General features: G+C 37.4%; 1 protein-coding gene across 1 annotated transcript in view; it reads right to left on the minus strand.

Annotated features, from left to right (window-relative positions):
- Window positions 1-17,781, minus strand: part of NF1 (neurofibromin 1) — a 187,721-nt gene that overhangs the window by 14,737 nt on the left and 155,203 nt on the right. The window contains exons 44-58 of the mRNA XM_015564136.1: window positions 17,367-17,646; window positions 16,550-16,764; window positions 16,249-16,310; window positions 15,999-16,113; window positions 15,367-15,468; window positions 12,838-12,978; window positions 11,189-11,315; window positions 8,944-9,075; window positions 7,878-8,013; window positions 6,062-6,219; window positions 3,201-3,323; window positions 2,674-2,804; window positions 2,403-2,503; window positions 1,270-1,412; window positions 880-926 (exon numbers count right to left, since the gene is read on the minus strand). Of these exons, the coding sequence (XP_015419622.1) occupies window positions 880-926; window positions 1,270-1,412; window positions 2,403-2,503; window positions 2,674-2,804; window positions 3,201-3,323; window positions 6,062-6,219; window positions 7,878-8,013; window positions 8,944-9,075; window positions 11,189-11,315; window positions 12,838-12,978; window positions 15,367-15,468; window positions 15,999-16,113; window positions 16,249-16,310; window positions 16,550-16,764; window positions 17,367-17,646 (2,013 nt within the window). The remainder of the gene's footprint in view (window positions 1-879; window positions 927-1,269; window positions 1,413-2,402; window positions 2,504-2,673; window positions 2,805-3,200; window positions 3,324-6,061; window positions 6,220-7,877; window positions 8,014-8,943; window positions 9,076-11,188; window positions 11,316-12,837; window positions 12,979-15,366; window positions 15,469-15,998; window positions 16,114-16,248; window positions 16,311-16,549; window positions 16,765-17,366; window positions 17,647-17,781) is intronic.

Below are 17,781 nucleotides of genomic sequence, written 5' to 3' on the forward strand. Positions count from 1 at the left end.
TGCAGCTGCCATTCAGAGATTCACTGTGAAGGCTCAGAGGGTTACTTACAACCAAACTTCAGAAACTCCTGCATGGTATAGTTATTTCTGTGATTTCAGGCCCACTTTTTTTTAATGACAGCCTTTACATAGCATGAGATATTCAGTGATAACTAACCAATATAAATTAACTTCCCAATTTTTAAACTTACAATAAGTTTTAGGTAATCTATACAATTTTGTGGCCCTGTATCTGCAATGTTGCACTAGGTACTGTGGGGGGAAGAAACAGACATCCCGCCTTCAAGGAATATCAGAGACCGTATCTAGAGAAAATAATTAAATACACATTCACGTAGCACTGTACCAACTAATGCCAATCAAAGAACAAACTGAATAGGAGTAAATAAGGATATATTCAGGGAAGAATAAATCTAACCCAAGAGGGTGGGAGAAAAAAGGTTTACATGAGGTAGATTTTTTTCCATTATGTAATTTTTTAAAAATTGAGGTTTAATTGAGTTATAACATTAGTTTCAGGTCATGAGGTAGATTTAAACCATAGGCAATGCTCCTTCCTAATTACAAGATACTTAAGTGTGTGCATTAGCATCAGCAGATACACGAGGGACTGAGAGCAGAAACTTTACAGAGATTTATCACACCCTTCTGAAAAGTCAAACATAAATTGAACTGAGTTGTTTTCTATAAAAGCTAATATATAAACATATTAAAGGTGCTGCCTCTTAGAAAGAATCTGTGGGGGAAACTTTAATAAAAATCAAGTGTTTATTGTGAATCATCATTTTGGTTTTCACATATTCTGTGCTTTTAAAGCAGGCACACTAATATGAATAAAATCTTTCGTTTTGTCAATAGAGAAAAACACTGTTTTCTTACCTTTGAAAAGGGTCCTGCAAACCGCCACAAACCATTAAAACCAAAACCTGCAACAAATCAAATGTTACTCTTATAACAAGCAAGACTTTTAATCTTAACAGAAATTAGTTACATAGTTGATGATACAGGAAACAGATACCCCACATTGAAAAATATGTGTCAAAGTAGACTAAAGCTCACTTATACTCAGTATAAAATCATACTTTAATTTTAAAAAGTTGTCCAACCAGTTATTTATTGAACATAAAATCAAGAGTCAGAAAATGGCGTATGGAGAGAGAAGTATAAACAAGACTACCCCTTCTAAAGAATTCTTTAGTCAGTGCATTTTATAACAGCGCACATGTTAGCAAAGGCACCAACCATCCTCCTCCCGATACATGTATTTACTTTGCAGGTAAGACGTTTGGTATTGTGGTGGGGATTCTTCATGGTACACCACACTCTGCACAATTCCATGAACTGGATTTAATAAATTTGGATCTTGGCACAATGACAACAGAGTGTTGATCTTAGAGTCCAACAAATTGTGCCTAAAAGACAAAAGTCAACAGGGGAACATTTTAAAGAAAAATTAAATGAAAATATATACTGAAAAACACATTACACAGTTCCCAGAACCATGGGATAGAAATGAAGGGGGAGGAGTGGTTTTCTAAAATTTCTACAGTGACTCTGTGTGTTTGCTTTGTTGCTGTTGTTTTTAGTCATCAGGGAAAATATGGTACAATCAATCAACTAGTACTGTCCATATAACCATGCTTAACCATCTGTATGTGGTGACTGTTTGCTCAAGACAAGGTTGGCTTCTGCCTGCCACTATTAGCATAATTTACAATCATTTATTTCTGCTGACTGTTGACATGTACCCAGAAAGTTAAAGTAAATTTAATGTTAACTAGTGTTTAATAATGTTGAATCGGATCAAATAAGGCAAACAAAATTAGTTTGGAGGGGGTGAACTATCTGATCCAATGCAAAACTTCCAAGAAAATTAACTATTTCTAATCAGGCTATCACCCATTAAAATAACCAAGAGCCAACTATTTAAAATTCTGAAAATTTTAAATGATATTTAACAAAAATAATGATACTACATAGAAGGCCTAGATCAGGAATAGAATTCCCCCAGTTTCTTTGGGACCTCTTTGAGGCCAATATGCTTGTCACCCTTAGGAGAGCATAAAACTCATCTCCCAAAGAGGTCAATTCTGTTTTCATTTAGTGCGGATAGGTACACAAGCTCTACTGAAAAAGAAGCCAAAGCAGGTATGCTGATTTAAATATAGTAGTCTCATGGTATGCTCCTAAGTGAGGAAATAAACAATGCTCATCATGGTGAACCACTTAAGAAAATCAACCAGATAAGAAAATGCTTACCATCTAAGCTAAAACCAGTCATATTATCTTACCTTCTCTTCTCCACAACCAGTGAACATTACTGGGTAGTACTTTGCCTAAATTTTTGTAAAACATTTGACTTCAAGACAGACACAAAAATTAAACACAAAAGGAATACTTACACAACAGGAAAAACTTTGGGGAAAACAACACTGGCTTCCGCTAAGTATTCATAAAGAATTCGTTGATCAAACTCATCCGTGGTATATTTTACCAGTGTAGCCTGCCAACGTGAAAAAAAGGAAACAGAAAATATTGTATTTTGTGGCTGAACTGCTATCTGTTTTGAGAAGCAGAAGACAGCTTTCCTTTTATGTTTTCAATATTTAAGGACTTTCTAAGAGACTGGAAAAAACTTGAGGTGGGGGACCCTAAAAAAGAGAAAAACCTTACCAGGACAGTAAGAAGAAGTGCTTGGATCTTTGGATCAGTAAGTACTTCCTCATCCAAGAGAACATTTGATTCTGACACTGAGACTTTACGTAAATGTGGGTGCTGTTGTGATGAGGAAATCCTCTGAGTTTCTGCAGTAACATACGGAGTAACATGATCAGCTGTATTAATAGTACATACTAGACACCACTTCACCTAATACATTTTAATGTTACTTATAAAACTCAATAGCTTTTTCAGAGACATTTAAAATATAAACATCATGCAGACTTACTCTTCACCTATACAAAAGTTTTGACTAGCTATTTACAATGCTATAGATTATAAATATATATGGTTACTCTTTACAGAGGTTATAGGATAACAGTCATTTTAAGAACTGCATGGCTTATTTTTTGAAAAAGAGCAAATGTTTCTATATTTCATCCTAAAAATTCTAAGAAATGGCTGGAAAGCAAATATGGCTTTAATGTACTCTCCCACCTGATTTTCAATGATCTAGATCAATTATTAACTTTGTTTCTCACCCATTTCATAATCAGTTTCTGCTACTCTCCTCATTTTGGGGGGTGTTGTGATCCCTGATTCCATTTCTTGCCTTTTAGGAGCCTTGGTGTCTGATATCAAGTGATCGAAACTTTTCCTTGTTCCTATAAACAAAAGTTACAGAATATGGAAAGTCATTAACCACAGTGTCTGTGATTAGGATTGTATTAAAAAGAAAATGTTTGGACACAAAGTGTTTACGTTTTCACTTAAGGACCCATAGAAAGCTCAAACATATCCCTAGGGTGTGGTTTCTCTCCTTTATTCTCCATCTTCTTAAGGAATTTTGGTCTCATAGCTTTCTGTTTCAGGGCAGAATGTACCTTATTGGTCCAAGTTAAACTGATATTACATTCACTACACTGGAGGTAAACTGATCCCCACCAACAAGTATAATACTTGATAATAAATAAATATGGGGTATATACTGTTAATAGTAGCCAAGATATGTCTTAACAGCCTTTTAACAATTTAAGAAATTCTGCTGGTGCCAAGAATTAGACAGTTACATATAAAGAATTTCCAAAAGTAAGCAAGTTCCAAGATTGATTTTAATTCTTCCAACTTTGAACAAAAGATCTGCCTGCCTGAAAGTACTAAATAATAGATACATTGCAAGATGCTTCAAAAATAGCTAATAGGGCCGAGCAGGAGTGGCTCAGTGGTTGAGCATCAACCTATGAACCAGGAGGTCACAGTTTGATTCCTGGTCAGGGCACATGCCTGAGTTGTGGGCTTGATCCCAGTGGGGGGTGTGCAGGAGGCATCTCATCAGTGATTCTCTCTCATTACTGATATTTCTCTCTCTCTCTCTCTCTCTTTATCTCTGAAATCAACAAAATTGAAAAATATTTTTAAAAAAGCAAATAGTACCATTTCCCACTTGCCTCTGAATTCTCTAATCCTGTATTGCACTGATGTCAAATAGCTTTCTCTTATTTAAAGTAAAGTACTGAAGTTGGATTATTTGGAACTTGCACTAAGTCTTGCCTGTTCTATTTAGGAAAACTATCCCAAACCTGACTCCTCTTCTTCGTTCTCCCACTGTGCCTGCCTTAGCGCAGCCTATACCATGTTTTGTTTGGATTGCTGTATCAATCTCTTAAATGGCCCCCTTTCCAAAAATCTCTCCCTATTTCTCCACATTGTAGCCAAAAGAACTATCATAAAAAAAAAAAATTGGTGATGTCTCCTCCCCCACTTAAAGATCCCTGCTGGATACACGGTAAGGCTAAGTCTCTTAACATAGCCTACAGTTCCCCACAATATAGTTCCAATCCTTTTCTAGCCTCATTTGCTACCCAATTGCTTTTCCTGACCTGTCTTTATTCAGGCCATTCATTCCCCTTCTCTCGAATGTATTCCGTCCTTGTCTTATGTCTACCTGGCAAGAATATATTAAATCTTCAATACTCAGTTCAAACATTACCTCCTTTCTGCAGCTTTTCCTAACTTCCCCAGATCGTCAGATTCCCCTCAACAAGACTTTACTTTTGTGATACCTAGGATGTTGTTATCAGCTGATTATATGTCTTAGCCACCAAACTATGAGCTCTTCAGAGCAGAGACCATAACTTTTTCATCTAGCACACGAGTTGAATGAAATTAATACTGCATTTTTTCTGAAACCAGTTTTTCATTTATAACTTCCTTGGCATGAAAATTCAGAATTAGAAAACACAAAGTAACCAGGAAACTCCTAGAAAATTATTTATGGCAAAGTATAAACAGAAAGGAACTCAAACAAAGGGTAACAACCCTATGTAACTAGCAACAAGGATTAGTATTCATGTTTTCAAGGTTTACTGGCAGGTTATTTCACATTATTGTTTGTTCACTGATTTCCTTATGAACACAAATTTTCCCAATACCTAGACACTTAAAAATATACTTGCATGGCCAAAACCGGTTTGGCTCACTGGATAGAGCGTTGGCCTGTGGACTGGAAGGTCCCAGGTTCGATTCCGGTCAAGGGCATATACCTGGGTTGCGGGCACATCCCCAGTGGGAGGTGTGCAGGAGGCAGCTGATCGATGTTTCTCTCTCATCGATGTTTCTAACTCTCTATCTCTCTCCCTTCCTCTCTGTGAAAAATCAATAAAATATATTTAAAAATATATATACTTGCATGGATAACTGAAACCCACTAGCCGTCCTCAGTGTTGGTGACTGAAATATGGATCCCAATGTATTTCAGTAACAATGTTGTGTGAGAGCCCCATTTGCATCTCCTCTGTGGTGAGGTGGACTCAGTGAGCTCTCATGACCTGCTGTCAGCTGCTGAAAAGGGAAAGGGTCTCACGGCACGTCAGGTGCACTTCTCATTGACAAATGTTGATGTAACTGAACAATCTTAACTGTCAAGATCATATCTTACAGTAAGAGAAAAACCTAGTATTAAAAAATCTTACTGTTTTGTCTTTTTAAAGAAAAGATGGCAAATAATGTTATTACAGCTTCATACCATACTGATGTATCCTGTTCTCTCTCAGATAATTAGGGACAGTATTGTTAAAGGCCCTGCATCTGAGTGAGCAGCTAATGTCTCTCCCACTCTCATTTCCCTGCTGCCTGGCCACAGCAGAACAAAACAAGGCCGGCCGCAGTATTTAGTCTAAGAATCAGAAAATACTGTTTTAAGGTGTCATTTTCATTCCTCATAACTGATATGGCTTAATTGATCCATCAAACACTCTTGTAACTGTCATCAAAAACTTTGCTACATCAAAACCAGGAAATTTTGATAAACTTGAACAGCTTCAAATAATTTTCTAAGAGTGAAAGTATCTGAGCATTAAAAAAAATAATTCCAAGAGATCTTAGATAATTTACAGACACTAACCAAGTAACTTCTTCGTGTTGGCCTGAGAAGGCTGCCCCATGTCCAAGCTCATGGATTTCCTGGCCCGGGGACTGGTCTGGCCCACTGTTGGATATGTGGCTGCAAGGTACCCTTCAGAACCTTTGGGAGAGGACCATGGTTGATTCTCCTTCAGAGTCCTGAGAGATTTAAATGATTGAGAAGAATTAATCAGCATGGTGAAGAATATAACCATTGGTTGCCCCTTCCACCTGGCTGTCCTATGATAGCAATCAATTAATTTTAAACTTGTGAATTAAAAGGCTTTTGAGTACAAACTCTTTTTTTGCCAATCTTTTTATTATTATTATTATTATTAGCTAAGGTATTACAAATGTGTTGAGTACAAACTCTTAATGTATCTTCAGAAAGAATCCACTTTCTTGGCATGCTATCTTATACATAGATCACAGAATGCTCAATAAAACTGTGCTACATTGATTTTTAAATCAGGGAAAATCAAGTCTAAATAGGCAATTGTATTCTTAGTTCAAAGACTAAGAAAATCAACCTAATTTATACTTTGACAGGGGAATACACACAAACTCACTTTCTCCTTTCCAAAATAAAAAGGGTATACCTCAAAGAAAGAGAATCATAGGAATGACTGAAGAATAAGACTGTCGAAAACCAAGTATGGCTCGAAAGCTTTTGCATACATTGTTAAAATTTCAGTGGGAAATTACTGGGGGCTTTTAGTGAAAAAGTGGCATGTTGATAAATTGAATGTTATAAGCTCTATAAATATAAGATTACTTTCCTATATTCAACATTATCTAAAATTTAGATACTTTCATTTAATTGGAGGTATAGCAAAATCCCTAAATGATATTTTCATGCAATTTCTCTTTTATAGAGAAAAATGTACTACCTCAAAAACACATATATAGGGGACATATCTTATTACCTTTCTAGAGGCCCAGTGCACGAATTTGTGCACCAGTGGGGTCCCTTGACCTGGCTTGCGGGATCCGGTTGAAACTGGCTCTCCGACATCCCCCAAGGGGGTCCCGGATTGCAAGAGGGTGCAGGCCAGGCTGACGGACGCCACAGGTGCACGATCGGGCCAGGGAGGGATGCGGGAAATTGGCCAGCTGGGGAGGGACGACGGGAGGGCTCCAGGGCGTGTCGAGCCTGTCTGGCTCAGTCCCGATCAGCCGGACCCCAGCAGCAAGCTAACATACTGGTCGGAGCATCTGCCCACTGGTGGTGAGTGCACATCATAGCGAGTGGTTGAGCAGCCTTAGCATATCATTAGCATATTACACTTTGATTGGTTGAATGGATGACTGGACGACCGGACACTTAGCATATCAGGCTTTTATTAGATAAGATAATCTATTATGTTATAAAAAACTTTTAAATAACTTTAGTGTGATATAATACAACAAATGTGTTGGCATGTACATTTCTTTTACAAGAAGTTGTTTTCATTAACCAACTTAGTTGTTTTTCATTAACCATGTAATGCTGCTTATATTTCATGCCAGTTTTTTTCTTAGGTCCTTTCCTGTAACCTAATACTTTTTAAGATCACTTATTTTCATATTCAACTGGTTTGTACTTAAAAGAAGCAAGCTAATGTTAACAGTAGCACAATGAGATTAGAAGAATAATTCTTCTACTACTAACCCACATAAAATACACTGTACATTTATAAAAACAAGTTTTAATTTACAAATTCTTCCTAGATTATCTCTATATTCCCTCCTGGATTTTTCTGCTGCATGCCTCCATTAGCAAATTAAATTAAAACCTGAGATTAGTTATGTAATTGTGGCAGAAGAAGTCCATTTACCTATAGCTAGGGTCACTGTGATGAATGGGATATGTATCCATAGGAACATTTTCCATTGAAATATCAGTAAGAAGAAGAGACTTTCTATGTTTTAGACTACAGCGACTTCGAACCTCCTCAGACACTGTGAGTAAAGCTAAGAGGAAAAAGAAGGCAGATTAGAAACTTTAACAAATCAGCAGCTGACTTAAAACAGGACACACTTCTTACAACCTCCTGATAAGAATAACAGCTGTTATTGATCAGTAGCCCTGGGGAGCACAGGGTTTAAGGATACAAAACACTGAGGACAGACTTAATAGCCCGTGTTTGGAAGCCTGTACATAAACATGAAATAAACTAAGAAACTTAATAAGCATCTTATATTTGAAGTCCTCTAATGAACCTTTGAGCTCAACAAACATAAAAAGTAGACAGAGCAGGTAGTATGAGGTCCATTTCTCTGAGATGTAAATGATTCAAACAAAAGTTGCCACAAACTGAAGTCTGCTAAACTGGAACCATCACTTTCCATCAAATGACTATACATAAGTGTTAAGTATTGCTGAGTAGAGAAATCAGGTAAGAGCAAATAATGTAATGGAATGGTGGGGATGGGCAGACATTTTAGGTAAAACAAGTGGCATCAGGAATGAATATTAAAGAGGCAGAAAGGCACTTTTAGGAGATGGCAAACATATTTCCTTAAAATAGCCCATCCATCCGGAGAGGTAATGAAAAAATGAAGCCTGTAAAATTTAGAGAAAGGACAGAATCAGCAGGCTGCTCAAGGGCCCAGGCTGCTGGGCCAAAGAGTTCCGATTTTATGACAGACAACAGGGAGCCACATGATATCTTGAAACAAAGATGATAAAAGGAACAACTTCATATTTTAATGCAAATTCTTTTATAAGAAAAAATATTTTTGGCAAAACTTTCAATTTAACCACCACATGGGATGGGACTGTGAACTCTTCACCCTGCCAAACAACCGGCTGAAGGACTAGCCCACAGGTGTCTGCATCTTTTTGAAGGTCCTTAGATACAGATGTGGTAAGATTAATTTTGTCAATTTTGTGTTTTTTACCTGCTAAGTAAGCCACGCTCTGTGTATTCACCTCAAATTTGTCACAATTCCTATGTTTGTTAACCAGAGTTAGTAGCGTATGCAAAATTCTGACTGTTCTTGCAACAATGGCAGGTGAAGGATGTCTGTACCCTACAAAAAATAAAAAAAGACAAGACGGTAGTTTATTCTTTCAACAGGTGTTTGCTGAGTGCTTATTCTGTGACTAGCAACTCTGAAAGAAGGCCATTTGGAAATAAAACAAACATTTGTGAGAAATTAATTATACATAGGGTTAAATACCAAGTTGTGTAGAACAGAATGTTTCTTAGAATTCTAAGGCAGTGGTCGCCAACCGGTGGTCCATGAGATCTGAAAGGTTGGCGACCGCTGCTCTAAGGTACCTCAGGGAGAAGAAATCAGGAAAGATGATTGTGTTTTAGATCTTCCATTCCCTAAAGCAGAAGAGATTTTTAAAAATCCCATGAAACTCACTTTAAGATATATCATGAAAATATGTTTCTATTGCTTAAAAATTTGGATTTTTTTCCATCATCATTTATCCCCCTATACCCTCTCCCACTCCACCTCTGCTCCCCTAAAAATACTTTTTTAACTTAAAGAAAAAGCCTAAATGACAAATGAAGTATATGCTTTCAAAGCCTCAAGAATAGGGTTGATTAAAGGGTAAGCTTAATTTTCAGACAGTGTTTAATCACTAATGCTACTACATTTTAAAATAGGGGCTTGTGCACTTAAAATATCTGATATTCTTTTAGAAGTACAGAATAAGCAAGCACTCTATCAGCCCCACTGCAATCCCTCTTCTTGGTATCCTGTAGTAAGTGCAGTATTTTTTGAGTTCTCCTTATTCACCTTAGAGATTAAAACTGTCAATATTTTTTGCAGTGGTGAAATCAAATATGGGGTGGGGCAAAAGTAGGTTTAAAAGTAGGTTAAAGTAAGTTCCAGTTGTTCACATGGATAATACTATAATCAATAATTAATAATATAGGAATAAACTCTGTTTTCATATTCACAATTGTAAACCTACACCCTGTATGCACAAAGTTGTGTGTATACGTGTTATATTAGGTAAAAACTACCTCCATGATCCCTCCCTCAAGCTTAAAATCATTTAAATTGATATAAAACTACTAGAGTAGAGGCCCGGTGCATGAAATTCATGCACTTGGGGGGGGGGGGATGCAGGCCTAAGCTGTCAGTTGGACATCCTTAGTGCAGCTGTGGAGACAGGAGAGGCTCCTGCCACCACCCCACCACTGTGCTCACCAGCTATGAGCCTGGCTCAGGGCTTCTGGCTAAGCAGTGCTCCCCTTGTGGGAGCGCACTGACCACCAGGGGGCAGCTTCTGCATTGAGGCATTGAGAATCTGCCCCCTGATGGTCAGTGCAAACCCCCTGGTAGTCAGTGCACGTCATGGTGAGTGGTTGAGCGGCCTTAGCATATCCTTAGCATATTACGCTTTGACTGGCTGAATGGCCGAATGAGTGACTGGCCACTTAGCATATTAGGTTTTTATTATATAGGAGAGACTCAAGCTCTACCATGAGTCTCTATTGTGGCCAAATCCAAAACTGTTTAAAATCACTGGTTCATGCCAACTCTTCATTCCCGTCCTTCCTTTTCACTGACTTTGCCTCTGACTCACCATTATATGATGTCCCTGTTAACTGCCATCTCTGGCCATGACTGTCCCGTGTTAATTAACCAACGCTAACATGCAGTGAAGTCAGCAGTGGGCAGTAAAGCCAAATTAGGGAGGGATGGCTGATCATTGCTATAGCAATCCAGACATTTGGAGGGGTGAAGGTAGAGTACCAAAAAGGTGATATAATAATGGGGCTGATCAACAACAAATAAGAAACAAGTTAAAGAAAATCTGTGACCAAATCACTAAGATATTATTTTAGGAACATGTTAGAAAATGTTATTTATTTGCAGTCTGTCTTATTTTGATAATCAAAATGATATATAAGTAGTGTTAACGAATAATACAGATATTAGAAGATTTAGTACTTAAGAATTTTATAAAAATCAACTTTTGCTTTATTAAAGAAATCTGGTATTGGATGGGAAATTAGGCTCCGTTAAAAACATATATTAAACAGAACATAATTCAATATAGCAGATAAAATTTGCATTTATAATAAGACACATGACACAAATTATTTCAAGCAATTATTTTAAGTACTTTTGAATTCTTGATACCATTTCATAAATATTCTGACACAAGCCCCTCTACCTTTTAAAAGGTGTCCAACCAGTGCGAAGTTAAAATTAGAGTTGAAATTGAGTCCAACAAAATGATCCATTTGTTTGCAGTGCCATTCCAGTGGATTCCGGATTGCCATAAATACTTCCTCCGGACTCTAGTAAAGATAATAGTGAGATGGTTGATGGATTCACACAGGAACTTTCCTTAAAGGACCACTTATTGGTTCAACAGCTATAACAAGATAATCCTTTCAAGCTGAAAGAAATCATTTTTAAGACTACTGAAAACCACAGAACATTAAGGTACTATAAATTAATTAGTGCAAGAAAGGTGATCATATAAATAATAAGATGATGAAAGATGAAATGCAAACTAAATGACAGTCAATTTACATCCTTGTGACTTTTTAAAAACTATAATTTTTGTTGCTTTAAATAAGACTACCACTGTATGGGCTTTTTGTGTATCTGGCATTCTGTGTACCATGGTGACAGAAAATTCATGACAAAGATGAGAGTTCACTCACTGCCTACAGTATACAATGCCAGATGCATTATTACAATAATGTTGAAACCTTAAAGCAATCCTATGCAGTAAGGTTATTAGCTCCCTTTTCCAGATTTATGCATTTATTCATTCTTTTACTTATCAAAGACTTACTGTGTGGTTTTGATGTGCCAGGCAGAGTTCTAGGTTCTGCAGATAACTAAACAGACAAAAACGACTCACCCTGGTGGGCTTTACATTCTGGGGGGGGATGAGGAAACTGAAACTCCAAAACAGTATGCAATGTGCCCAGGGTAATAGTGTTTCCTAAAGTGTGGTTCACTTTAAAGTCACGGAGGATGCTTGTTTAAAGGTGGAAGGTACTGGATCCCACCTCTGAATCATGGGAAGTGGTTAAACCCCAGGAATTTGCCTTTTTAATTTTTTTTTTTAAAGAACCCCAATGAGCCTGGATGGCGTGGCTTAGTGGTTGAACATTGACCTATGAACCGGAAGGTCACGGTTCGATTCCTGGTCAGGGCACATGCCCGGGTTGCAGGCTCAATCCCCAATAAGGGGCATGCAGGAGGCAGCCAATCAATGCACTGATGTTTCTATCTCTCTGCCTCTCTGCAACCAATAAAAATATATTACAAAAAATAAAAAAGATCCCCAGTGGTTTCTTTATGCATAAAGATTTTTGAAAGCAAACAACTGAAGTGTTTAGAGTCATGCTCAGGTCTGTCTAGATTTTGATCTCAAAGAAACAGAAGCATGAGTATATAAAATATATGTAGTGAGATGTTAAGAGCAGCACTGAACATATGTATATGCATCATCTCACATATTCACCTCCCAGCCCCCTTTTTGGTGAGAACATTCAACTTCTACTCTCTCAGCAAATTTCAATTACATGTGAAATGGGGGATGGAGAATGCTAACCTTTACCTTAGGGTTATAAAAATTAGCCTGACATGGTAGCTATTATTACTACTAAGCATTATTTATCCCTATTCTGTTTACTAGTGTTGAGCGAGTACTGTTTTCTACTATTTTTATTCAGAAAGTTACATTATAGAAATTCATTTTTAAGTTGGGACCTCTTCTGATTTTAAAAGGATAATAATAATAATGAACGAAGGAGTTCTAAATGTGCATAATCTAGGAATCCCAAAAGAAGGCTTCCTTACCTTGTCATTGAATATCCGGAGACTGTCTAAGGTGTGCAGGTTTTGTTCAAGAAGTGCGGTGCCTGCTGAATACAAGTTGACCTCATCGAGCTGCAGCACGGCCACAGCTACCCAAAAGAGGGCTTTGTGCAGAGGGGAGTCCTGGCCAAGGAGACACGTTCAGGTTAGTAACATGAACCACAAAACAGTCTCATTCAACACACTTCAGTACAAGAACAAAGCATGTTATCCCCAAATCATAGGGTTCTTTCTTTTATTAGTATGTGACTCTGGGCATGTTTTTTATTCTGGGGAAGGGAAATATATGAGTAAGCTCTTTATCTATTCTCTGTATGTAACCAGACACTGAGAACCTTAGCATCTCCTTTGATTTCTTCCCACACTCTGGTTCCAAATCCAGTCAATAAGTTTTTTTAAAAAATATATTTTTATTGATTTCAGAGAGGAAGGGAGAGGGAGAGAGAGATAGAAACATCAATGATGAGAGAGAATCATTGACTGGCTGCCTCCTGCACGCCCCACACTGGGGATCGAACCCGCAAGCTAGGCATGTGCCCTTGACTGGAATCGAACCTGGGACCCTTCAGTCCATAGGCTGATGCTCTATCCACTGAGCCAAACCAGCTAGGGCAACAAGTTTTACTGATTTTTCCAACTAATCTCTTTTGCATCTGCTAATGGCTAATGACACTATTCCATGCCAACCTTCTTCATCTAAATGTGGATTCTTTTTACCTCGTTTCTCCATGCTCCCATCTGCTCTGCACTCTACTACCGAATGACCCTTCTAGGGTCCTGCTTTTGTCATATTACCTATTTGCTTGAAAACATGGGTACATTTCCAAACTCCTTCCTGAAGAATGCTGAATGTTAGTTTAGTTCTATCTTTACAACCTCCTCTGTCACTATTTTCCTGAACAGTTTCTCCCTAACAAATAGAATGGTCTACCTACCATCCCTCCACTGATCTAGCACCTATACAATCCTACTGTTATCACTCCCTTTCTCCACACTAAATCCTACCTATCTCCCTCTTTAACTTTTGTTCAGATTCTACTCTTTCAATTTTCTTGTCACTCTTACCAGTATTAAGAGTCTCTTGATGCTCTGAAATAAAAATATTTATCTTGGGAACCCTTATTTAGTAGTGTGGTATATAGGGCAATACATGTACAGCCTTAGATTAGAATCATGGTTCTTTTTTTTATTAGTATGTGACTCTGGACAAGTTACTTAGCCCCTTTGACTCTCATTTTTACTTGTGAGATGAAGAAGAGAGAAACATCCTATATAATAATCCTATATAATAAAAGGGTAATATGCAAACTGACCCTAACAGGAAAATGACTGGGGATGACTGGTCACTATGACACACACTGACCACCAGGGCGCAGACGCTCAATGTAGGAGCTGCCCCCTGGTGGTCAGTGCACTCCCACAGGGGTAGCTCTGCTCAGCCACAAGCCAGGCTGACGGCAGCCAGCACAGCGGCAGTGGTGAGAACCTCTCTCACCTCCTCAGCAGTGCTAGGGATGTCCGACTGCAGCTTAGGCTTGCTCCCCGCTGGCAAGTGGACATCCACGAGGGCTTCTGGGCTGCCAGAGGATGTCTGACTGCCAGCTTAGGCCCAATCCCCCTGGGGAGTGGGCCTAAGCCAGCAGGTGGTCATCCCCCGAGGGGTCCCAGACTGCGAGAGGGCACAGGCCGGGCTGAGGGACCTCCCCGCCACCGCCCCGAGTGCACAAATTTTTGTGCACCGGGCCTCTAGTCTTATATAATTTAGGACTAGAATGCTTATGTAAGTCAAGACCAGGAGCATATAAGTATTTTTCTGTAATCTATTTCAAGTCTAGCATATGTTGGTACTCAAGTCACAAAATTCTACAAAACTGTAGAGTTGGAAAATAAACAATGCCATTATCTAGTCTAGTTTACTTATTTTATCAATGTGCAAACATGATGGCCAGATATGTTAAATGACTTGGTTGAGATCACAAGATGAGCTCATACCATCCTAAAACAGTGGCCACTCCATTTTATTCCTTTTAAATATCATCTTCTTGATAATCAGCAGGTATACTTCACTCAGCTTTACATTTCTCCACAATAATAACCATGAACTAACATACTATGTATTTTACTTACTTTGTTTATTTATCCACTCTACTCCCACTCACCCTAGAATGTAAGTTCCATGAGGGCAGGGAACTTTATTGGCTTTGTTCAGTATTATGTCTCTAGCACCTAAAACAGTAGTTGGCATATAGTAGATACTTTATCAATACTTACTAGATAAAACAATTAAGAATATATACCTATTTTTCCTTTAGCACTGATGAGACAAAACACACGCATTTGAGAACATAATCTTCATACTTATTCTTCCTCTAATGTAAATATTTCAAATAACTACTTTAACTATAACTTTTTCTTTATAACTACATTTCCCAACCCATCTATTTTTGTGAACTATTTGAAAGAAAAGATTTCACACCAGTACCCAAAATGAATGCACTCATTTTCTATTACCTTATTAAGAAGTGGTTGTAATTTGGTTAGTGCTATTACTGTAGCTTCTATCAGAACTTGACTGTTGTAAGTATCAGGTCCTTTTAAGCAACTCTCAAGTGCCTTTTAGGGAAACAGAATTCTTTATTTTACTTTCATTAAAATAAAACATTAACTCTTAAACCGAATCTCAGAATCAGTTCAAGAACAATTTCTTATTTAATAAATGACAGATTATTCCCAATGCTATAGTGATCTAGGTAAGCTTAATGCACATTTGACTTTTATTTTTTAATATTTCTATATTATATTCTAATATTAAGAAATCAGACATTATAATTATTACAAATTAAATAATTTTATATAAGACTGCAGCTTTACCATATAGTTAAAGTCTTTGAAAACTGATAAAATATTAAGAGTATCTTCTTAGCAAAAGAGACAATACTTATTTTCTTTTTAAGACATCTTTTTTTGGAGAAGGTTTCTTCATTTTAAAGAATTACAATGAAGAAAATAAAGCTCATTGTTTAAAGATTCAATAAGCAACATACAACACATCTTATTAAATTCAAATTTAATGTCCTTTAGAGAAATGCCAGATTTGCTTTACAACTTGGGAACCACCAATACTGAGGAGGGGGGAGAGGTACCTTGCTGAGAATACGGATAATCTGCTTTATCTGTCCATGAGCCACTCGTTTGCTGATGCAGCCAAAGACAACAAGAGCCCTTGGCTGAAGGGATGGATTATACTGAAATGCAAATCTGCAATTAAAAAATCCGAAGAGCTAATGAAAACTTTTATTTTTATACACAACACATAATTAAAATATTGATTATGAAGTATTAGCTATCCTTTTGAAAATACACACACTTTTACAACTTATATTTGAGACATACCTTTGAGCTAGTTCTGTCCACTGGTCCAGCCACTTGCATGTTGGAATATCTCTCATACATGCCTAAAGAAAGGATACTCTGAATATATTTATGCACATAACTGTTTTTAGAAACATTTAGATGTTTATTGTAATGTCATCAAGTAAATAATATATGTTACCAATAAACATATTCCATAAAGGCATTTTTATTTAAGTAGTAAGTGCAAAGCAAAAGAAGCCATATTTCTTCTATAAAGAAATAGTATGAGTGGGTTAAAAAAGGGACCTAACTCAGTTCCTTATCATTTTGGGTTATATACCTCCATGATCTCCAACAATGCCTCAGTGACTGTTTCCAAGGATGTCAAAGCAAAAGTCTCCCTCTCGTAGGAGCCAGGAGAGAATGACCTGTCCCGGTAACTGGAGCGGAAGGCGATGACAGCGGCAGACTTGACTTTGCTGATGCCAAACAGCAAGTAAAATTTGGGCAATGAGAACTCTGTCAAACTAAGTCTCAAAACTTGCTTGGTCTCTTCTGTAAAAGGAAAAATAAATAAGAAAAGACTTTAAAGATACTAAATTTTATTTTTTTAATTTTATTTTTTTAATTGAATTTAGTTTCTTTTTTTTTCTTAAAGTATTACAAAGAGTATTACATATGTCTCCCTACCCCCTTGACAATCCCCTGTCTTATGTCCATTGGTTATGCTTATATGCATGCATACAAGTCCTTTGGTTGATACTAAATTTTAAATTTCAAATGCCATGCTTCATTTTGAATTTAGAAAATCTGAATATCATGTCAAAATTACATAACCATGCTCCCTAAACCAACCCTCTAGAAACATTATCTTAATTGTCATGGCTTTAGCGCCAGCAATGCAACACTGTCAATTGGTGCTGAGTCTTTAGCTTGTGTGGCAGCTACAAGAGTCTACATGGCAAATAAGCAGAGAAAAATCTCTGCTATAGCTTGATATGGCATGGAATTAATTTAATCTTTGAATGAGCAGCGTAAATTAAGAGTTTTGCATTAAGGCACCATAATAAACAATAAGATAGATAATCTATGTCAATCAGGTGGTGTAAAATGGATACAGGAGCTGGTGAAACACAAATTACCATCCTGGAACTTACCACTAAAATGAAGCTGTGTACAGGTACATAGAGAGTGAATGATATTAATGACCAATCCATGTGTGGAAGCTCTAAGGGAGAGTGGCCCTGTGGCCACTAGGAAAGTAACCACGTGGAAGAGGTAGGGGAGATGAGCTGCTACGTCCAGGGAGTTGTTGAAGGACAGCATCAGCATGTAGCGTGCTAGAATAGCAATATCGTCCCACATGAGATGTTGTTCTAAAGTAGGCGTTGGAGACAAGCATGTCTTATCAATTATTTTGCACATCCTTCCAATAACCTGTAAGGAAGCAGAATTTTAAAAACAGGGCCTAAAAAAAGTTTTATCACTAAACACTTTCAGTTTAACTACTTACAAACAAACAAAACATTCTGATGACAAAAAGAGATACATTATGCCATATGTATTACCAAA

This window comes from Myotis davidii, unplaced genomic scaffold (assembly GCF_000327345.1).
Source record: "Myotis davidii unplaced genomic scaffold, ASM32734v1 scaffold699, whole genome shotgun sequence".
NCBI lineage: Eukaryota > Metazoa > Chordata > Mammalia > Chiroptera > Vespertilionidae > Myotis > Myotis davidii.